General features: G+C 45.0%; 1 protein-coding gene and 1 long non-coding RNA gene across 5 annotated transcripts in view; one reads left to right on the top strand and one right to left on the bottom strand.

The window, feature by feature from the left end:
• The window catches only part of MNS1 (meiosis specific nuclear structural 1), an 85,081-nt gene that overhangs the window by 34,631 nt on the left and 26,513 nt on the right, over nt 1–23,937 (bottom strand). Inside the window, exons 1-2 of one of the 4 annotated variants that reach the window (XM_069765944.1) lie at nt 19,405–19,491; nt 4,566–4,781 (exon numbers count right to left, since the gene is read on the bottom strand). In XM_069765944.1, coding sequence (XP_069622045.1) covers nt 4,566–4,742 — 177 coding nt within the window. In that variant the 5' untranslated portion in view covers nt 4,743–4,781; nt 19,405–19,491. Of the gene's footprint in view, nt 1–4,565; nt 4,782–15,247; nt 15,629–19,404; nt 19,492–23,937 lie in introns of those variants that run through there. The other 3 variants (XM_069765941.1, XM_069765942.1, XM_069765943.1) reach the window with 3 other exon arrangements.
• On the top strand, nt 15,578–22,446 carry LOC138676531 (uncharacterized). The gene is made up of 2 exons (XR_011320789.1): nt 15,578–15,759; nt 20,321–22,446. It is a non-coding gene; the product is annotated as an uncharacterized lncRNA (long non-coding RNA).

The raw sequence follows: 23,937 nt of genomic DNA, 5'->3' as shown, positions 1-23,937 counted from the left end.
CCAAAATGGGGTCACTTGTGAGGGGTTTCTACTATTTAGGTACATTAGGGGCTCTGCAAACGCAACATTGCGTCTCATCTCAATTCCTGTCAATTTTGCATTGAAAAGTCAAACGGCGCTCCTTCCTTTCCGAGCTCTCCCATCCGCCCAAACAGTGGTTTACCCCCACATATGGGGTATCAGCGTACTCAGGACAAATTGTACAACAACTTTTGGGGTCCAATTTCTTCTCTTACCCTTGGAAAAATAAAAAATTGGGGGCGAAAAGATAATTTTTGTGAAAAAATATGATTTTTTATTTTTACGGTTCTGCATTATAAACTTCTGTGAAGCACTTGGTGGGTCAAAGTGCTCACCACACCTCTAGATAAGTTCCTTAGGGGGGTCTACTTTCCAAAATGGTGTCACTTGTGGGGGGTTTCAATGTTTAGGCACATCAGGGGCTCTCCATACGAAACATGGCGTCCCATCTCAATTCCAGTCAATTTTGCATTGAAAAGTCAAATGGCGCTCCTTCGCTTCTGAGCTGTGCCATGCGCCCAAACAGTGGTTTACCCCCACATGTGGGGTATTGGCGTACTCAGGACAAATTGTACAACAATGTTTGGGGTCCATTTTCTCCTGTTACCCTTGGTAAAATAAAACAAATTGGAGCTGAATTAAAAATTTTTTGAAAAAAAGTTAAATGTTCATTTTTATTTAAACATTCAAAAAATTCCTGTGAAGCACCAGAAGGGTTAATAAACTTCTTGAATGTGGTTTTGAGCACCTTGAGGGGTGTAGTTTTTAGAATGGTGTCACACTTGGGTATTTTCTATCATATAGACCCCTCAAAATGACTTCAAATGAGATGTGGTCCCTAAAAAAAATGGTGTTGTAAAAATGAGAAATTTCTGGTCAACTTTTCACCCTTATAACTCCCTAACAAAAAAAAATGTTGGTTCCAAAATTGTGCTGAACTGCTGATGTAAAGTAGACATGTGGGAAATGTTACTTATTAAGTATTTTGTGTGACATATCTCTGTGATTTAATTGCATAAAAATTCAAAGTTGGAAAATTGCGAAATTTTCATAATTTTCACCAAATTTCCGTTTTTTTCACAAATAAACGCAGGTACTATCAAACAATTTCATTGTCATGAAGTACAATATGTCACGAGAAAACAATGTCAGATTCACTGGGATCCGTTGAAGCGTTCCAGAGTTATAACCTCATAAAGGGACAGTGGTCAGAATTGTAAAAATTGGCCCGGTCATTAACGTGCAAACCACCCTTGGGGGTAAAGGGGTTAAGAAATAAAAATAATGATTTTTTTTGTTATAAACACGACTTTTTTAACCCCTTAGTGACAGAGCCAATTTGGTACTTAATGACTAAGCCAATTTTTACAATTCTAACCACTGTCATTTTATGAAGTTATAGCTCTAGAACGCTTCAACGTATCCCACTGAATCTCACACTGTTTTTCGTGACATATTGTACTTTATGTTAGTGGTAAAATTTCTTCGATATAACTTGCATTTATTTATGAAAAAAATGGAAATTTGGTAAAAATCTTGAAACTGTTGCAATTTTCAAACTTTTAATTTTTGTACCCTTAAATCAGAGAGTGGTGTCACACAAAATAGTTAATGAATAACTTTTCCCACATGTCAACTTTACATCAGCACAAATTTGGAAACATAATTTTTTTTGTTAGGAAGTTTTAAGGGTTAAAAGTTGACCAGCGATTTCTCATTTTTACAACAAAATTTACAAAGCCATTTTTTTTAGGGACTACCTCACATTTGAAGTGAGTTTGGGGGTCAATATGACAGAAAATACCCAAAATTACACCTTTCTAAAAACTGCACCTCTCAAGGTGCGCAAAACCACATTCAAGAAGTTTATTATCCCTTCAGGTGCATCACGAGAAGTAAAGCAATGTGGAAGGAAAAAAAATGAACATTTTACTTTTTTCACAAAAAAATTACTTTGGAACCAATTTTTTTATTTTCACAAGGATATCAAATGGACCCCAAAATTTATTGTGCAATTGCTCCTGAGTACGCTAATACCTCATATATGGGGGATAGCCACTGTTTGGGCGCATAGCAGGGCTCAGAAGAAGCACTATTTGACTTTTTGAACGTAAAAATTGTGTGGAATCAATGGTGGCGTCAAGAAGTTGCATGTACCACATAGTAGTACCAATAAAAAAACAGTTTGTCAGGCAAAAAATAAGCTCTCATACAGCTCTGCTGATGAAAATTTGTAAAACTTATGGCTCTCAGAACATGGCGAGCCCCCTCCTAGAAAATGTTTGTTCTTTTTTTTACAAACATATATTCAAAGACAAGTACAACTAATCTTGGAAAAAACAAGCCCTCGTATGACTGTGTCACTGAAGAAATAAAAATCCTGAAACATGATGATTAAAAAGTATTTAAAAAAAAATGGTTATATCATAGAGGCTAAAACTGGCTGTGATTCTAAGGGGTTACTACAGAAATTTTTAAATCATTTTATAATCTGAAAAGGCCTAGCGTTTTTTGAGAAAGATTAAATTAGTTTATCATCCCTACTGTAAAAGTGACAAAAGTCATCTTCTGTGGCATGCGCAGGTGATAAAGGTAATAGGCGTGGGCAGCTGTAGAGGGCTCTATCACAGAAGGGGGCAATTTATGGATTATTATGGAAAAAACACTGCTTAGCCTTTAGAGTAATTAAAACGATTGTGCAGGAGATAAAATATGAGTTCCCACAGCAGAAAAGAAACAAACAAAATAAAAAACATTACTCACCTGTATAACCCCTTAAAGCACCACTCCAGTGGTTTTTTTCTATTGCACCGCTGGAGTGGTGCCTTTTAATGTAACCTTCATCCTTTTCCAGCGACGCTCCCATCGGTCTCTGGCAAAAAGTGACCTTCCAGTAGCTCCAGTGTTTCATGGAGCGCGATGGAGGTCACTTTTCAATACAAGTCTATGATAGCCTCGTTCTGCCGCTAATAGACTTACATTCAGCTCCTGTGACTTCAATTCTAACTTCCGGCCAGTTAAAAGTTATGGGCACAAGATGGCGCCACTGGACTGCAGCCGCTGGAAGGTGAGAACTGGGGTAAGGGGGCTTACATTTAAAGCACCACTCCAACGCTGCAAAAAAACAGAGCTTTGAAGTGTTGCTTTAAGGACAAATCCAGTTTTCATTTCTGTGCCTTCATTTTTTCCTTCTTTGAAAACCCATACCTTTTTTACTTTTTCATTGACATAGCCATATAAGAGTATGTTTTTTTTTTTTGCAGAATAAATTGTAGTTTTGAATTACATCGTTCGTTGCATAGTACAAATGACTTGACATCATGATTCTTCAGGTCAGTACAATTACAGTGTAACCAAAATTAATTTCCGTATTATTTTTATTTGCAAAAGGAAAAATTGCCTTCTGTAGTCATTTTCCGAGACCGATTTGTTTTCAGTCAATGGAGCTCTATGAAAGCCTGCTTTTATTGTTGTTTGCAGAACTGTATATTATTTCACTTCTATTTTGGGGTACACACAATACTTTGATTACTGTGTACTGAATTTTTGGGGGGGAGGTGCTGAAACCAAAAAAAGGCAATGCTAGCAAATACTTCTGTATTGTAGAATATAGTAAAAATTATGATTGAATTGAGAATGGGGGGAGTCACTGCCTGAACGGGGGCGTCCCCAATGGTATAGCGCCATTTTTATGATGTTGTCAGAGACGGCAGCAATCAGATTTGAGGCAGCTTCTGACTTGCTGAGCCCACTCGATACACCTGCATGATGGATATAAGCGTCATGGAGTGCGAAGGGATAAATCCCCCTTGTGTTTCTTTACTCTTTTGCTGCTTTTGGTCTTAATCTACAATATGGATATTCCAATAAGAAAAGGGAAAACCACTGCATGACTAGGTGTGTCCAAACATTTGACTGGTACTGTATGTCTCCGGGACAACCACGTTTAATAAATGCTTGTCCATTAGTCATCTATTCTTGCTAATCCTTTTGGACAGAGGGTGCTTGGACATATTATGATATCTTGCTTTGGGCTTCTCCTAATCTTGTTTTGGGGAATCCTTGACTCGGTTCTAGGGCAGTCTTGGTGACAATGTTTGGTCTGTGCACCCTGTGGCCTTGATTTATTAAAGCCTTTATGCCAGTAATATGGCGTAAAAAGCTTTGAAAAGTCTCAACATTTTGGCGCAACTCAAAGCTGTGCTAAAATTTGGCTCCTTTTGATGTTCTCACACCATTTTCACCCAGCCGCAACAGGCAAAGCTGAGGCGAAATGGGGGCATGGTGACCGCCACTCATGATGAGCAACATTTGCTAAGACACAAATCTTATTCCAGCAAGGACTGGAGTTGGATTTGTAGCGGGTGCACACCGAGGTGGACACCACTTGTCCATTGTTCCTGATCCATGAAGAGGTGTATGCCTCTTCATGGATCATCAGCATCTGATTCCAGCACATTTCATGAAGACCAATGTGAACAATGCCGGTTTTAATGAATCAGGGCCTATGTCTTTATGCCAGCAAAGAACTTCACAGCTCTTACCTGCTGGAGCGTTTCCTCCATCCTCCTCTCCTGTTCTTCATCCTGAAGTCTCCTCAGAAAGCGTTTTTTTTCCACACGTTCCTCGCTCTTCAAGCATGCTTCCATCTGCTGTTCTTGGTTCAGTTTCTTAATTTGGTCCTCCCGAATAAATTCTTGGCGCCTAGCCTCTGCTATCATCTTCTCCCTCTGACTGTAGGTCACACTTCTCTTTGAAACCTAATAAGATATATATATTTGGGAGATGATTTATCATTAGAATTGCTAAATGCAAAAAAGAACAGAAAACGGACTTATTACAATCCTGCACATGGCATAATATATTTAACACATCTCGCTAGTCATTGGCTAAATTCATAGCACCTTACTGAACTTATACAGATTTATATATATTCATGTAAAAATATACTGTCTCTTATTTTAATACACTGGTGTTTATCAACGCTATAAAAAACATTTAACAATACACAATCATTATTATATACCATGAATTATATCAATCCAACACTCTGATGTGGACATTACATTTCTGTACCCATGTTACAGCGGACTCGTCAGTGGCGTAGGAAGGGGGGTGCGGGGGGGGCGGTCCGCCCCGGGCGGCACAATGCTGGGGGCGGCCGGCGCTGCAGAAGAAAAAAAAAAAAAAAAAAAAAAAGACGCCCCTTTAAATCTTCGGGCGGCGCCGTCCGCCGCCACGACCAGGGCCAGCTCCCCCCACCACCGGACTCCGCCCCCCGCTCTATACTCACCTCTCCTGGTTCCTGCGGCGCCGGCAGCTGCAGCCTCCTCTGATTCTGCGACGTCTCAGAGCAGAGGGCGCGATGACGTCACTACTGTGCGCGCCGCTCTGCCTCTCTGTCCTGAGCGTCGCAGAGCCGGAGAGACGCTGACTGCACCGGACCTGCGCTAGGAACGGGAGAGGTGAGGATTTTACTTTTTTTTTTTTTTCTTTATGTCTGACTGTCTGGGGCTGGGGCAATGCTGGACACACTGGGGCAATACTGGAGACCATGGGGCAGATTGCTGGACACACTGGGGCAGTACTGGAGACCATGGGGCAGATTGCTGGACACACTGGGGCAATACAGGAGACAATGTGGCAGAATGCTGGACACACTGGGGCAATACTGGAGACCATGGGGCAGAATGCTGGACACACTGGGGCAATACAGGAGACCATGGGGCAGATTGCTGGATACACCGGGGCAATACTGGAGACCATGGGGCAGAATGCTGGACACACTGGGGCAATACAGGAGACCATGGGGCAGATTGCTGGACACACTGGGGCAATACTGGAGACCCTGGGGCAGATTTCTGGACACATTGAGGCAATGCTGGAGACCCTGGGGCAGACTTCTGGACACACTGGGGCAGATTGCTGGACACACTGGGGCAATGCTGGACACTGGGGGTAATATGCTGGACACACTGGGGCAGACTGCTGGACACACTGGGGAAAGGCTGGACACACTGGGGGCAGTGCTGGACATACTGGGGCAGATTGCTGGACACACTGGGGGTAATATGCTGGACACACTGGGGCAGATTGCTGGACAACATGGGGGTAATATGCTGGACACACTGGGGGCAGGACTTGAGGCATGGGCAGAATGTAGATACGGGGCATGATTGGAGACACGGGGCAGGATTGGATCATGGGGCAGGACGGATACGATGGAGGCTGGTGGGGCAGGATGTGGAGATCATATGGGGTAGAATGGATACTCATGAGGGCAGGATGCGAGAACATATGGCTGGAGCCAGGAATGAGAAACGGGGCCAGGGAATATTATTACCATAGGGGCTAATTAAGGGATATTATTACTGCAGTGATGTATTTATTTTATTTTTTGAGTATACTGTTTTAAATGGGGGGGCGGTCCTGTTACTGTGCAGAGTGACACTATATCACCTTTTTTTCTTCATGTGATGTAATGTAGAAGTTGTGAAAAATTAAGTAATGTGTTCTGCAAGCGGAGCTCGAGATAACTGTGTTATTTCCTGCAGAAACGAGTCCTGGCTGGAAGGAATGATGGCGGTCTGTGCTGGCTGAAAGATGAAGGACTTCACCTAGAGACGTCACTGGTGAGTCAGTGTTACCTATACACTGACACTATACACTGTATACTATATAGAGCTCCTGTGTATAATGTCACCAGTGATCTCTGTATTACCTCTACACAGACACTGCATACTAAGTACAGATCTCCTGTGAATACTGGCACTTATGGTGATAGTATTGTGGGTTTTTTTTTATTACTGATCAGTATTGTAGTATTCAGTCACTATGTGGTGGTAATATGTGGTCTGGAAATGGTGTTGTGGTATTTGTCCCTTGTATGTAGTATTATTCGGTCACTATGTGGCCTGGTCATGGTGTGGTGGTATTAAGTCACAGGTGTGGCATGTGGGGGTGACACCATTAGGCCCAGTTTAAGTTCTACAAAACAGGAAAACCGTTTTTGGTAACCTTTGTGTGTATTGGTATTGAGCCGGGGGGGGGCGCCAAACTCGGGAACAGCCCCGGGCGGCAAAAGCTCTAGCTACGCCTCTGGGACTCGTCCCCTTGGACTAGATGCTTCTAAATGTGCAATATTCATCTTGTTGCATATGGCGCCCCGATCTATACCAGTGGGGTTCATGCAGACCAGGACTGGTGATATATATTTTTGAATGGATTTTTAATCTGGGATAATGTGTTGCGGGATCCAGTAATTATTTGGATACATACAGTCCTTATCTAAAGTGTTGGCACCCTTGAAATTGTTCCAGAAAGCGAAGTATTTCTCTCAGAAAAGAATTTCAATTACCGTACATGTTTTGTTATACACATGGTTATTTCCTTTGTGTGTATCGGAACAACATAAAAAAACTGAGAAAAAAGGCAAATTGGACATCATTTTACACAATACCCCCCAAAATGAGCCACACAATAATCATGTGTCTAACAAAACATGTGTAATTGGAAACATTTTCGGAGATACTTCATTTTCTGGAACAATTTCAAGGGTGCCAACACTTTCTGCCATGATTGTATGTGCCTATCGTTTTATGTGTTGGCTCCTATTTAAATCTAATATAGGTACAGAATACATATCTGACTGGTGGACTGATATAACTGACTGTATTCACGCCGGAGGACATTTTTATTTAGTGATATTTGAATAAATTGGCTTTTACTAACACCTTGAGAGTCAATGTACTTTTTTGGAATTATTTTAATTAAAAAACACAAGTTTTTCTGGAATAAGACATTGGATCATTTATATCAGATATCATCTTATTCAGCTTCCTATGACCTACATGCCCGTATAGACGACTTAGGGGGGGGGATGATCCTGCTGACAGATTCCCTTTAAGACATATTCCCTTCCAGTGCAGGTGTCTCCGAATCTTATGTGTATTAATATCACAGAGAGTAATTCATTAAAAAGGAACATGATATCAAAAAAAAGATGTGGTTTGGAATGGTGAAGACTCAAGCTGGCCAAAAATATACACACAGTTGAGAGATAGAGGTGGCCATTGTTTCTGCTGACAATCACATAGACATAATAGACTGTTATCTGCTGAGGAAGGCGAGAAAAGATGATCGGAGACAGCCAACTAAGAGCAGAAAGTACCGTATATACTCGAGTATAAGCCGACCCGAGTATAAGCCGACCCCCCTAATTTTGCCACAAAAAACTGGGAAAACTTAATGACTCGAATATAAGCCTACGGTGGAAATGCAGCATTTACCGGTGAATTTCAAAAATAAAAATAGATCATTCTTGCCCCATAGCTGTGCCATATAGTGCTCTGCACCGTTCATTATTGCCCCATAGCTGTGCCATATAGTGCTCTGCACCGTTCATTATTGCCCCATAGCTGTGCCATATAGTGCTCTGCACCGTTCATATTTCCCCATAGCTGTGCCCCATAGCTGTGCCTGCTGTTGTGAGTTCTGTTTTTGGGCTCCCTCTGGTGGTTACTGATGGTACTGGGTGACTTGTGTTCTCTGTGGTCTCTGGTGTCCACCTGTTCCATCAGGTTATGGGAGTTTCCTATTTAACCTGGCTTTTTTGTCATTTCCTCGCCGGCTATCAATGTAATCAGCGTGTCTTTTTACCTCTGCTCCCTGCGTCTGTTATCTTCAGGACAAGCTAAGTTTTGATTTTCCTGTTCCACGTTTTGCTTAATTTTTGTCTTAGTCCAGCTTGCAGAGATGTGATTCCTTGCTGCTGGTTGCTCTAGTGGGCTGAAATTACTCCTTATGTTCCATGAGTTGGCACATGAGTTCAAGTAATTTCAGGATGGTTTTTTTGAAGGGTTTTTCGCTGACCGCGCAGTTCACTTTTGTATCCTCTGCTACCTAGCTTTAGCGGGCCTCATTTTTGCTGATTCTATTTTCATAACTACGTATGTGCTTTCCTCTCATTTCACCGTTATTACATGTGGGGGGCTGCTATTTCTGTGGGGTGTTTCTCTGGAGGCAAGTGAGGTCTGTGTTTCTTCTTATAGGGGAAGTTAATCCTTCGGCTGGCGCGAGACGTCTAGGAATCATCGTAGGCACGTTCCCCGGCTACTGCTAGTTGTGTGTTTAGGTTCAGGATCGCGGTCAGCTCAGGTTCCATCACCCTAGAGCTTGTTTTGTTTTTGTGCTTGTCCTTTTGTGATCCCCTGCCATTGGGATCATGACAGCCTGCAGACTGTGAGCCCTCGCGGGCAGGGTCCTTCCTCTTTATGTACTCGTGTGCCTTGTTATCTGCTCATGTTTAATGTATTTGTCTATATTTGCCCCGTATTCACATGTAAAGCGCCATGGAATAAATGGCGCTATAAAAATGTATAATAATAATAATAGTGCTCTGCACCGTTCATATTTCCCCATAGCTCTGCCATATAGTGCTCTGCACCGTTCAAATTTCCCCATAGCTCTGCCATAATAGTGCTCTGCACCATTCATATTTCCCCATAGCTCTGCCATATAGTGCTCTGCACCGTTCATATTGCCCCACAGCTCTGCCATATAGTGCTCTGCACCGTTCATATTGCCCCACAGCTGTGCCATATAGTGCTCTGCACCGTCCATATTTCCCCATAGCTCTGCCATATAGTGCTCTGCACCGTTCATATTGCCCCATAGCTGTGCCCCATATAGTGCTCTGCACCGTTCATATTTCCCCATAGCTCTGCCATATAGTGCTCTGCACCGTTCATATTGCCCCATAGCTTTGCCATATAGTGCTCTGCACCGTTCATATTGCCCCATAGCTCTGCCATATAGTGCTCTGCACGTTCATATTGCCCCATAGCTCTGCCATATAGTGCTCTGCACCGTTCATATTGCCCCATAGCTCTGCCATATAGTGCTCTGCACCGTTCATATTGCCCCATAGCTCTGCCATATAGTGCTCTGCACCGTTCATATTGTCCCATAGCTGTGCCCCATATAGTGCTCTGCACCGTTCATATTTCCCCATAGATGCTCCACATATATCTGTGCCATTGCTGCTGCTGCTGCAATAAAAAAAAATGCCATACTCACCTCTCTTGCTTGCAGCTCCCAGCGTCCGGTCCCGGCGTCTCTCCGCACTGACTGATCGGGCAGAGGGCGCTGCGTACACTATATGCATCATCGCGCCCTCTGACCTGCACAGTCAGTGCAGATAGACGCCGGGAAGATGGAGCGGCGCCCGGCGGCTGGAACGTGGACAGGTAAATATGCGATACTTACCTGGTCCCGGCGTCCGGCTCCTTCTCCCGGACAACTGGTCTTCGGTGCTGCAGCCTCTTCTTCTATTAGCGGTCACCGTTACCGCTGATTGGAGAAATGAATATGTGGCTCCACCCCTATGGAAGGTGGAGCCGCATATTCATTTCTCTAATGAGCGGTCCCACGTGACCGCTGAACAGTGGAAGAACTGCAGCACCGAAGACCGTGGGACAGGCGGGGAGCGTCAGGATCGCTGGAAGCAGGTAAGTATGCCTCAGCGCCCTCTCCCCCTCACCCGCCGACCCTGCCGCCCACCGTGACTCGAGTATAAGCCGAGAGAGGCACTTTCAGCCCAAAAATTTGGGCTGAAAATCTCGGCTTATACTCGAGTATATACGGATCTTTCTAGGCGATTGTGTCTCCTGTTGTGATAAGGTAATTCAGTACCACAATGGACATAGAGGTCAGAGCACATACAGTGACCTGACAATAACCCAAAAACATAGAACGAGCTCTGAGACGTGGGAACTTTGCTGACCGCAATCCCTAATCCTCTCCAACCACAATAGAGGCAGCCGTGGATTGCGCCTAACGCTCCCTATGCAACTCGGCACAGCCTGAGAAACTAGCTAGCCTGAAGATAGAAAATAAGCCTACCTTGCCTCAGAGAAATACCCCAAAGGAAAAGGCAGCCCCCACATATAATGACTGTGAGTTAAGATGAAACGACAAACGTAGAGATGAAATAGATTTAGCAAAGTGAGGCCCGACTTTCTGAACAGAGCGAGGATAGGAAAGGTAACTTTGCGGTCAACACAAAACCCTACAAAAACCACGCAAAGGGGGCAAAAAGACCCTCCGTACCGAACTAACGGCACGGAGGTACACCCTCTGCGTCCCAGAGCTGCCAGCAAGCAAGAACAAACAAATAGACAAGCTGGACAGAAAAAAACAGCAAACAAAATAGCAAAGCAGAACTTAGCTATGCAGAGCAGCAGGCCACAGGAACGATCCAGGAGGAAACAGGTCCAATACTAGAACATTGACTGGAAGCCAGGATCAAAGCACTAGGTGGAGTTAAATAGAGTAGCACCAGCACCTAACGACTTCACCACATCACCTGAGGAAGGAAACTCAGAAGCCACAGTACCACTCTCCTCCACCAACGGAAGCTCACAGAGAGAATCAGCCGAAGTACCACTTGTGACCACAGGAGGGAGCTCTGCCACAGAATTCACAACAGTCTCCATCTTGACTCCTGCCCACAATACCTGCTCGTGTTCTGCTGCTGCTGACAATATGGTGATTGACTCAGTTGACATATGAGAAGCAATGTTACGGCCACATCAAACTAGAAAGCAACAAAGTATCAATGCTTTACAATAGCTGAAGATCTACTGCACGTTTACCAATGACTGGCGCTATTCATCTCTAATCTATGGGAATAAGGGCACGCTGATTAGAATCCAATGCCATTTGCACTGTACAGCGGGTACAGATGTTCTCCTAAGGTGATGGTACGTTGCCCGCAGATGCCATCACTTACTGACTGAGGACTGATCCTGAGAATGAGAAGACCCCAGCTGTGGCTTTTCAGTGATATTACCCAAAATGTATGGACCTTCAACTAGTGATGGAGTATGAGGGGGAAGTGCCGCTGCCACTCTGGGCCCAAAATTCCATAAGATAGTAAAGTTTAGCACCCACTGTTACATGGTCGTGCAGCAGGCATCGCTACCTCCTAAAACAAATGAACCCTGCAGAAGACATTGTCATCTCAGTCACTGCCTATGAAGAGCGCTGCAGACAATCACAAGCTCATGTAGATTGCTGCGCTCTACATAGGCAGCAACCAGGATGATAAAGGCTGCACTGCGCCCTCACGGATCTCTAGGATTCTTCTCTCACTTGTGGTTTGGAGAGGGGGGACAGAGACCTGCCGAGGGAGCGCTCCCTGATACAAGCACTAACATTGAGTAACATTTTATGTTTTCACATACTTTCTCCAGCCCTGTTTAGCGTAAGGCTATGTGCACAAGATGCGGAATTGGTGCGGATCCCCAGTGGATATTTCAGCGCAGAAACGCTGCAGTTCCGCACAGTGATTTACAGTACAATGTAAATCAATATGGAATAATAATAATCTTTATTTTTATATAGTGCTAACATATTCCGCAGCGCTTTAGACCGGCCTCACACTAGCGAGTTTTACAGACGTATGAGAGGTGTAGAAAATACGGATTGCACACGGTACAATGATTCTCTATGGCCCAGCTCCTATCTGCCGTATTTTACTGATCCGTATTATACGGTCTTCTATGGCCGTAGAAATTCGCAGCATGCTGCGTTTGTCACCGTATTGCGCAAAAAATACGCCAATGAAAGTCTATGGGGGCGAGAAAAATACGGATTACACACGGACCAACAGTGTGACTTGCGAGAAATACGCAGTGGTGTTCTATAGAAAAGCCGGCAATTCAGTGCGGTGTACAGTAAAATCACACTGACAGGTTAGCATAGAATAGCTAAGATAAATGTCTACACATAGTATATATATAAGTATATATATATAAGTATGTATATATATATATATATATATATATATATATATATATATATATATATCAGTGAGACACATATATGTATATATATTAATATATCATACAGCGCTGGATAGCTTAAAAGCCGGTAATTCAATTGGCGGCTTTTCCTATCTCCTTCACGAACCCGACATGATATGAGACATGGTTTACATACAGTAAACATGTCCTCATATGAACTCGAGCCTGGGAACTTTTCAGCCTCGAGTTCATATGAGGACATCCAGCAGAGGGCGCATAACCGCAACTCGAGGTAACTACAGGTCATTCACCTACATTCCATTCATTCGCAGGGTTATTACAGGCAGGGGCGGCTGCACTAGCCTGGATTACCAGTATAATAAAATATTACAGCAACCTGTGTATTTATTTCATTAAAATACTTTGTAATAATGTGTGCGTGTGTGTGTGTCTTTTTAAACCATTTCCTACTATTGGATTAATAATGGATAGGTGTCAGAATTGACGCTTCTCCATTATTAATCTGGCTTAATGTCACCTTACAATAGCAAGGTGGCATTAACCCTTCATTACCCCATATCCCACCGCTACACGGGAATGGGAAGAGAGTGGCCAAGTGCCAGAATAGGCGCATCTTCCAGATGTGCCTTTTCTGGGGTGGCTGGGGGCAGATGTTGTTAGCCGGGAAGGGGGGGGGGGGGGGGCCAATAACCGTGGACCTGTCTACTCCAGCAGAAGCTAAGTCCCTGCTAGTTAATTATTTGTTCATTGTTTCCTTGTCCAGTTGGCTATCATGATTTTGCTTTGCTAGCTGGAAGCTCTGGGATGCAGAGTGGCATCTCCGCACCGTGAGTCGGTGCGGAGGTCTTTTTGCTCACTCTGCGTGGTCTTTTGTAGTTTTTTGTGCTGACCGCAAAGATACCTTTCCTATCCTCAGTCTGTTTAGTAAGTCTGGCCTCCCTTTGCTGAAACCTGTTTCATTTCTGTGTTTGTGACTTTCATCTTTACTCACAGTCAATATATGTGGGGGGCTGCCTTTTGCTTTGGGGAATTTCTCTGAGGCAAGGTAGGCTTTATTTTCTATCTTTAGGGCTAGTTAGCTCTTAGGCTGTGAAGAGGTGTCTAGGTCGTGTTAGGTACGCTCCACGGCTATTTCTAGTTGTGTGATAGGATTAGGGGTTGCGGTCAGCAGAGCTCCCACTTCCCAGAGCTTATCCTGTGTGAGTTTAACCATCAGGTCGTTCCGGGTGCTCCTAACCACCAGGTCCATAACATATATGTATATATATATATATATATATATATATATATATATATATATATATATATATATACAGTATATATGTTGTTACGATTATTTGAGCCCATGGATCCATCGTATGTCCGTATGTCGGTTTTGCAAGCCTTCGAGAAAATCTCGCAGTACGGATGCCATACGGATTACATACGGAGGATGCCATGCGCAAAATACGCTGACACACCCTGCCTATGGATGACATACGGATCACTATTTTGGGGACTTTTCTGCGTATTACGGCCGTAAATAACGGACCGTATTTTTATACGCTGAGTGTGAGGCCGGCCTTACAGTTTTATGGAATAAAAAAGCTGTGCTAATGGTGCTTAGTGCTTTTCAATCAACTGCGGATTGAAAAGAAGAGCATGTCACTTCTTTTGTGCGGAACTGCAGCGTTTCTGCACCCTTCCATTATAGAAATCCGCAGGGGTAAAAACCGCAGAAAACCACACAAAATCCGCACAAAACCCACGGCAAATCCGCACCTGCGGTTTCTGCCATGAGATGTGGATTTTGTGCGGAAAACTCGGCACCCCAATCCGCAACGTGTGCACATAGCCTTAGGGCTGGGGGTTAACAGCAGAGAAAACCAAACAAAACATGCAACAAGTAAATATTACAACAATATAAACATTGGATTTGATCAAAAAAGCAGAAAAACCGAGCGGCTACAGAGCAATCAGTTCTTACCATCCAATGCATTGTGTTTGGGGCAAGTCCTGCACTGGTGGAAGGGGCTCATGGCGCCGGCCCAAGAGTCAGGCCGCGCTCACACATCAGTGTGTCTCATCAGTATCCTTAAGCCAAAACCAGGAGTGGGTGATAAATGCAGAAGTGGTGCATATGTTTCTATTACACTTTTCCTCTGATTGTTCCCTCCTGATTTTGGCTTACAAATACTGATGTAAAATACTGACCAAATACTGACTGTGTGAACGTGGGCTTAGAGGGAAGGGGGTAAAATCCTATAGACAAGGGCTGTGCTGCAGTACTACATGTATATGATATTAAAAAGGTGTCCAAAAATTACCACCAACATGGCTGCTTACTGCCCCCCGCGCACAGGTCGTGTGTGGTATTACATCTCGGGACCATTCGCTTTAATGAAGCTAAGATGCACTACCTGCCATCACCGGAGGACGGGGCGGCGCTGTGCAGCCATGTTGTACAGTCCTGTAGTTGTGGTCTGTATCGGGCTCCAGGATAGTATGTGCGCGGTGTGCTGCAGTACGTGACACAACACATCAGTGCAGACGACCCCTCAGTCAGACAATGTCCTTCCTCACCATCATTGTTACAGCTCAGAGCCCGCGCTTCTCCCAGATCCGCCACTTCTTCCTCAGCCGCCGCTGCTGTTTGCCCACGTTACTCAGGTAACCGAGTTTCCAAGGATATTCTCCGCCCATCCATGCCCTCTTTTTCCTCACGTGACCTGCTAACTAGCTCACATTTCGAAAGCTGTCGCTACAAAGCGATCCGGCCGCCATGTTTTTGGTTGCTTAGCAAATGAGCGCTCAAAATGATGATATTTTGTTTTATTAGCGCCACCTAGTGTGCGGCCTGCGTTAGGTACAAAGACAACCCGTGTGTTGTAGTCTCTCGGCCCTGTTTTAAGGCCTAAGGTCTGGACGCACGGTAAGATCACGTGGTATTTGTGGAGCAACCTATCCTGATAGTGTACCCAGCTGATATCTGAGGGGACACTGTGTGTACAGGGGGTGAGGGGGGCGGTTCAGAGGCCGGTATATGAAGGGGGCACTGTGTACATGGGATAATGGCTCAGAGGCTGATACAGGAGATGATGGCAGCTTAAAGGCTGGTATGTGAGGGGGCACTGTGTGTACAGGGGATGATGGTGGCTCAGAGGCTGCTATGTGAGGGGGCACTGTGTATAGGAGATGATGGTGGCTCAGAGGCTGCTATGTGAGGGGGCACTGTGTATAGGAGATGATGGTGGCTCAGAGGCTGCTATGTGAGGGGGCACTGTGTGTACAGGGGATGATGGTGGCTCAGAGGCTGCTATGTGAGGGGGCACTGTGTACAGGGGATGATGGTGGCTCAGAGGCTGGTATGTGAGGGGGCACTGTGTGTACAGGGGATGATGGTGGCTCAGAGGCTGCTATGTGAGGGGGCACTGTGTGTACAGGGGATGATGGTGGCTCAGAGGCTGCTATGTGAGGGGGCACTGTGTACAGGGGATGATGGTGGCTCAGAGGCTGCTATGTGAGGGGGCACTGTGTATAGGAGATGATGGTGGCTCAGAGGCTGCTATGTGAGGGGGCACTGTGTGTACAAGGGGTGATAGCGGCTCAGAGGCTGGTATGTGAGGGGGCACTGTGTACAGGGGAAGATGGTGGCTCAGAGGCTGCTATGTGAGGGGGCACTGTGTATAGGAGATGATGGTGGCTCAGAGGCTGCTATGTGAGGGGGCACTGTGTGTACAAGGGGTGATGGTGGTTCAGAGGTTGGTATGTGAGGGGGCACTGTGTGTACAGGGGGTGAGGGCGGCACAGAGGCTGATATGTGAGGGGGCACTGTGTGTACAGGGGATGATGGTGGCTCAGAGGCTGCTATGTGAGGGGGCACTGTGTGTACAGGGGATGATAGCGGCTCAGAGGCTGGTATGTGAGGGGGCACTGTGTACAGGGGAAGATGGTGGCTCAGAGGCTGCTATGTGAGGGGGCACTGTGTACAGGGGATGATGGTGGCTCAGAGGCTGCTATGTGAGGGGGCACTGCGTGTACAGGGGATGATAGCGGCTCAGAGGCTGGTATGTGAGGGGGCACTGTGTATAGGGGATGATGGTGGCTCCGAGGCTGCTATGTGAGGGGGCACTGCGTGTATAGGGGATGATGGTGGCTCAGAGGCTGCTATGTGAGTGGGCACTGTGCGTACAGGGGATGATAGCGGCTCAGAGGCTGGTATGTGAGGGGGCACTGTGTGTGCAGGGGATGATGGTGGCTCAGAGGCTGCTATGTGAGGGGGCACTGTGTGTACAGGGGATGATAGCGGCTCAGAGGCTGCTATGTGAGGGGGCACTGTGTACAGGGGATGATGGTGGCTCAGAGGCTGCTATGTGAGGGGGCACTGTGTGTACAAGGGGTGATGGTGGCTCAGAGGTTGGTATGTGAGGGGGCACTGTGTGTACAGGGGGTGAGGGCGGCTCAGAGGCTGCTATGTGAGGGGGCACTATGTACAGGGGATGATGGTGGCTCAGAGGCTGCTATGTGAGGGGGCACTGTGTGTACAAGGGGTGATGGTGGCTCAGAGGTTGGTATGTGAGGGGGCACTGTGTACAGGGGATGATGGTGGCTCAGAGGCTGCTATGTGAGGGGGCACTGTGTGTACAGGGGATGATAGCGGCTCAGAGGCTGGTATGTGAGGGGGCACTGTGTGTACAGGGGATGATGGTGGCTCAGAGGCTGCTATGTGAGGGGGCACTGTGTGTACAGGGGATGATAGCGGCTCAGAGGCTGGTATGTGAGGGGGCACTGTGTACAGGGGATGATGGTGGCTCAGAGGCTGCTATGTGAGGGGGCACTGTGTGTACAAGGGGTGGTGGTGGCTCAGAGGTTGGTATGTGAGGGGGCACTGTGTGTACAGGGGGTGAGGGCGGCTCAGAAGTTGGTATGTGAGAGGGCACTGTGTGTACATGGGAGTAAGAGGAGCAGGAATGCACTGTTAAGAATAAAAATAAAATCTACAGTTAATAAACGTGAAAAGCGTATCACCAAAATATAGTATTCAGGACTATGACTTTAACAGGTCTGCTCCCCCACTGTGCCCCTCCATGCCTGGAAATCTATTAATAGGCGGACCCCCAATGCTGGATTCACAGGTCGCTCCGTTCACATCTTTTTTGTTGGCACAGAATTTGTAAATTATCAAAAAATAAATAGTGTTAATGGCGGTAAAACAATGCACCCTATGATCAGGCACCGTTGGTGTCGACCACGTTAGGGACCCAGGCCTGCTTTCAATTTGAAATGAAATTCAGCCCATGGTAAGTGCTGCAGCTGTATGCGGGGAAGCAGCAGACTAAGTGCAGTAAACCTGAAGCTCCAGTAAGGCTACGTTCACATTTGCGTTGTGCGGCGCTGCATCGGCGACACAACGCAAATATGAACGCATGCACAAACGCTGCGTTTTATGACGCATGCGTTGCTTTTTGCATGGTTTTGGGCGCAGGAAAAACTGCATCATGCTGCGTTCCCTGACGCATGCGCTGCAGCGACGCATGCGTCGCAAAACGCAAATGCAACGCATGTCCATGCGCCCCCATGTTAAATATAGGGGCGTGCGTTGCTGCGCCCGACGCAGCCGGGAGCGGCGCAAATGTGAACGTAGCCTAAGAGCACTGCACATAACCTGCACTACAAGTAATGAGGCCTCTGAGCCACCCTCACCCCTTGTATGTCACTGATACCTGCCAGGATGGGATCAGCAGGCATCATTCACCTGCACCACATATTCTAGTAGGCAGGCGCACAATGCCTCCTGATCGCGCCCTGCCAAGTATCCGTATACCCAACGTCACCGGCCCTTCTCGCCTTCCCATACAGAAGTGAGCAGGATCAAGCCTTTTAAGGAGTTCTCCACTTTTAGAAATTTGGATCCAAACTGATTACGGTAGATTGTAATATAAGAAATATAATAATTATAATAAGAGTATTTGCCGTCCTTCAATCTAGCACTGGCGGCCTGCCTCTGTGGTGGTGATGTCACAAGTACAGACCACATCTCCGCTGCCGCCAATTATTGACCTCTGCATCTCTGCTGTTGTTTATGGTATGAGCTGCCGAGCTCAGTATTTGGCTGCAGCGGTGATTTGCTTTGTATGTGTGACATCACCCATGCAGCCAAAACACTGGAACCGGAGGTAACGCAGGACCAAGGGAGGATGAATGCTTTTTCTTTTTTATTACAATCTTATCTGTTGAGGTCCAGTTTTCTAAAAGACCCTTTTAACAGCTCACTGTCTATGACCGCAATATACATCAGGGTCTGATTTTGGTTCCTACTTTATGACCTACGTTTTTGTAATCGTGATTTCCCGGCTGCTGTCTGTGCACTTGGCAGATCAGCAACCAGATGGGGATGATTATTCTCCATGGTCAATAGTGGCTGAAGAATCTGAGTAGTTAGACAGAGAGAAGGGGGTTCCTTCTATCACCCAGCACAATAGCAGGGTACTCTGGAAGCTAGGAACCTTACTGTCGGTGCCATTTTAGTATTCCTAATAAACCACCTATTATAATAAATAGCACAGGTACACTATACCTGCCGATGATGCACAAGTCCTGGCAGCCACCCACCAATGGAACGTCCTCAGCGCCACTTGCCTCCTGATGCCAAGTGAGCATTGCTGGAACGCTTTACGGTTTCATGGGGGATTTAACAACACGTCTTTATAGGAACAGTCTTTTGACGATCACATCACATTTGTTTGTATCTTGGGTCAAATATCTGATAGCGGGGGAGTTCCACCTGGTGGGGTTAATATGGTAATACCAAGGTTAGTAGTAATCAATGGCAACATTTTTAAAAATTACCAAACTTTATTTTAAAATTTGACTTTTGAACCTAATGGAACATTAAAATGATTAGGAAAAGGGTCAGTTATGTTGCTAAGACCAGATTCACACATTTGTGTATCACGTTCTTAGTACGGGTTCTCCTGACCCGAACTTGACGGTCCATGCATTATGTTTCATAGTCACACCGCAAAACATGAATATAGGAAATTGGTCTGAACATAAGTTTGTTGGAGAGAAAAAAACCTGTGAATGAACGTGACAACTTCATATATGTCTATGAAGCTGGTATGCTCAGGTCGAGAGACCAGAGGCTAGTCAGTGCTTTGCAGTCCGATCTCGGACCGATTTGCATGGGCGTCTGAATGCACCCTTATAATTACTTCTATCAAAACTGCGTCCATAGTTGTACTTCAACAAAAAAATATGCTCTTAGAAGAAGGGGCAGAAAAAACAAAAACGTAAAATTGCCTGGTTTGGTTAAATTAATTCTGCCTGATCCGTCTCTTTTTTTTGGTCCTTCTCTGCGGAGGAGAATCTCTAAGCACCAGTAACAATGGTGATTGGCTGGATCTGATGAAATGTAGCTGGCAATTTTCAATAATGAAATGTTTAAAGCTTTTGAAAAGATTTTAATGACTTTTTTTCTGTTGTCTTTACAGTTTTGTTTCTTAGGTAACCACAGTCCACACGGAAATATCAAGCCTTTTATTGATGGATATTGGGAGTGAACCGCGTTCTTCCAAGAATGATGAACCAAACAAATCTGCCAGACTAGTAGCCAAAGGAAATGTTCGTGGCAAGCACAAGAAAAAAGTGTGCGCTGCTAATAAATCCCGTTTATTCAGACATAAAGAAAGTAAGAAATTGTTACAAGAATCGACCAGAGAGAAGAAGAGATTTTCCTGTAAGGAATGTGGCCTACGGATGTCTGAGAGCTCAGTCTTCGAGCAGCATCAGAAAACTCACCTGGGAGTAAAGGACTTCACTTGCTATGAGTGTGGGAAAAAGTTCTTGCTCAAAAAGAACATGATAAGACACCAAAAGACTCATTTGGTCCAACAGTCCTTTGGCGTCAAATCAATTCCAATTAAAAGAAACCAGAAGAAATGTGCTGAACCTATGATAGATGAACATAATACAGTATAACATCAGTAGAAGTGGAATAGAAATACATAAGGGCTAAAAAAAAAAAAATGTTACTGGTGAAAAAAGTATTTACAAGAGTTTCTTAGTGGGTGTGCGGGGTTAAAAATACTGGTTACTGCTACCAATGTGACTATGGAGGCTGCTTTCACATTCAGTGCTGCTAGAGAACTCTGAAATCATTAAGGGAAATATGTCACCCCCACAAATTAAATTGAACCATTTATACACTTATATAGGGAGCATGGCCCCTTTAGAAATTATATTGTGATACAGATTCTACTTGCTTTGTTTAATGTCAAAATAGTTCTATTACACTCGTATACATGAAGGGCTTCAGTGCATTCTTGGAGTGGACCAGTACTTGGGACCCTGTTCTGCCCCCTCAATTATTATCTTCTGCCCCTCTCCTTGTGAAAATTGACAGCGCTCCAGGGAGCCTTGCCTTTAGCGATTCCTCTGCTTTGCACCTACAGACATTTCAAGAGCTCACACAATGTCAGCGGGTGCCCACTGATCCCCTTGTCTTGTCTGCAGTGACCATTTGTGGTACATAGGACCGGACAGCAGGTGGCCAATGCTGACAGGAGAAGGGGAGGAGAACACACGCATTCGGACACTGATCTCTCCACTCCTGCAAGTGAGTACATACAGGATTCAGTACAAGCACCGCTGTTAATCATCAAAAGGGGGAGGGGCAGAGGATGGTAATGGATGGGACGGAATGGTGCACCGAGCACTTGGCCAGTCCACAGGTGCACCAAAGATCCTTTTACATATGTAATAAAACTTTTTCCATAGATCAAAATAGTTAAAATCTCTACCACAAGTATAATTATATGATTTTATAAAGGGTTTAATTTCCATTTTGGGGGTGACCTATTCTCTTGACGGTTGATCCAACTGTATCTGTGCCCTCTGTCGGGTGCATACGCACAGGAGGAATGTGCCCAACAGTGTTCACAGATAGGATGGATGCCTCAGCATCCATCCACCATAACAGTCATCGTCATTCTCTTTTTCATTATTGTAACTTTGTTATGACTGTTGTATATGAACTGTTGAATTTTCCTGCTTATTTGATGCAATTTTGGTGCAGATATGAATATATGAAGCAGAGTCTTAAATGATTTTTTAGTAGTATGGAAAAGCTTTGATTCTGCACTTAAAAATGTAACAGCGTTTTTTTCATACATTTTTTTTTTTTCAGAAGAAGCCTACAGAGAATAAATGCATCAAAATCGCAGAGTTCAGTAGTGTATTTAGACTACAGGGGGCTGAGATTTCATGACATCATATCCACGTTGCTTCAACATTTAGACCTTGTTCACATGTAGTGTAAATGTTGTGTATTTTTTGCCTTGCGCAGGCATGTACTACAGAGGACAGAGAATGAACTTCAATCCAATATTGCGGCCAGCATGCAGCCAGCGGGTAAGGAAAGGGTGAATCAAACACCTGAAAACTCCGCCCATATGACCGAAAACCGGTCCCGCCAAATTCAGGTGACAGGTTCCCTTTAAAGTAATTGCGGTCAGCCTCTGACAATCTGGAGAGATCAATCTCAGCCAAATACGCCCAAATCTGTTCTTTTTCAAAAAGCTTGGATCTATTCTTAATAAATGTTTTGTATCTGGTCATATTTACTTTCATAGCCTCTTTATACCTTAAGGCTCCTATAAAGGAGGACCCCACTTGAGCATTTGCAATCACTCTTAGCATGTGCCCCACTTTTTGCCCCTCCACAAAAAAAACTGTTGCTGAGAAAGCATGCTTTTATTTTTTGCTTTTTCACTCACATGCAGATTGAATGTCTTCTGTGCATCCTTCCAACTCCTCAAATTCCCCACTGCTCTTGTTAAAATGAACCGTTCCTTCACAGTTTTAACACGATCTTGGAGGAATTCCTCGAACTGTCTCGCATTGGTTTTAGACCTACTAATAGCCTGTATTAATGCCCCTCTTTAGCACGCCTTCAAACACCCCACGTAAAGTTAGGCGAAACTGAGTTTTCCTGAAAATAATATTTGAGAGTGGATGACAGCAGATTGTCATCTATGATTTGGAGCCAAAAAGGATTAAAAGCCCATCAAATGAAAGATGTTATTGGTCTAGGTAAAATACATAAGGATGTCAGAAGAGGCAAAAGGTCTGATAAGACTCGAGGTAGGAGGAAGGATATGTTCCAAGCCCATGGCCAAATCAATGCGTCATAGCGCTTCATGAGACTTGAAATCAGGGTCGGACTGGCTTACCAGGACACCAGAGAATTCTCCGGTGGACCCCGGGTCTTTGATAGGCCCTCAAGCAGGATGCAGAGGAGGTTCGCATGGACGCATGTGCTCGGACGCACATTCAGTTTAAATGTATTGCCTCTTCGCAATAGGCCACCGACCATTCAAAGGCAGCCAGCTGACTTGTGTGCATGCACCCATCGCAAGTGACAGTGACGTCACTGTCATGCGCCCGCCTGCAACAGGCACACTCGCAAGATGCCAGAGTCCATTTGTACATAAGCACACCGGATCTGTAAGAGGAGGAGGCTGCAAGGCGCTGGGAGCGCAGGAAAAGAAACAGGTCTCTCTTAAAGCAGCCACTGTGCTGCTTGGTATAGCAAAGAATAGTAAATTTGCAAATTTCGTAAAGAACGCTTTGTGTCTAGGAATTGTGCTCTCCATTTTGAGATTTCAATGGAGTAATTTGGAAAAAAAAATTATGACCATTGATGGAGAAATCTCCCTTTAGTGCGGGCAGCTCTGAGGATGGTGTTTTCTGTCTTGATAATGGAGCAGCTTAATGAGAACTGGACATGAAGGGGCCCCTGGTGGTAGTGGCCTGGTAGGTACCCTATGTGCTCTCTCTACATTGTAAAGCGGGGTCAAGGATTCAGCACAAAATAATGTGCGAACCTACTTTTCATAGTGCTCTGTAGGGTTATTTCAGTTTTCTCCGGAATTCCCACTATCCTTATATTGTTTCTCCTGAGCCTCTTCTCCAAATCTTCCACTTTGAACCTTAAAGATGAGATTTGTTGATAATGTCTGTGTGAGTCCCGTTCTCTATGGAGTATTTTATCCTCCAGGTCACTGATTCTCCCCTCTGCTGCTGTAATACGTTCAGAAACTTTTTGCAG

The sequence above is a fragment of the Ranitomeya imitator genome, chromosome 4 (assembly GCF_032444005.1).
Source record: "Ranitomeya imitator isolate aRanImi1 chromosome 4, aRanImi1.pri, whole genome shotgun sequence".
Classification (NCBI taxonomy): domain Eukaryota; kingdom Metazoa; phylum Chordata; class Amphibia; order Anura; family Dendrobatidae; genus Ranitomeya; species Ranitomeya imitator.
This window is presented reverse-complemented; position numbering and strand designations above follow the sequence as displayed.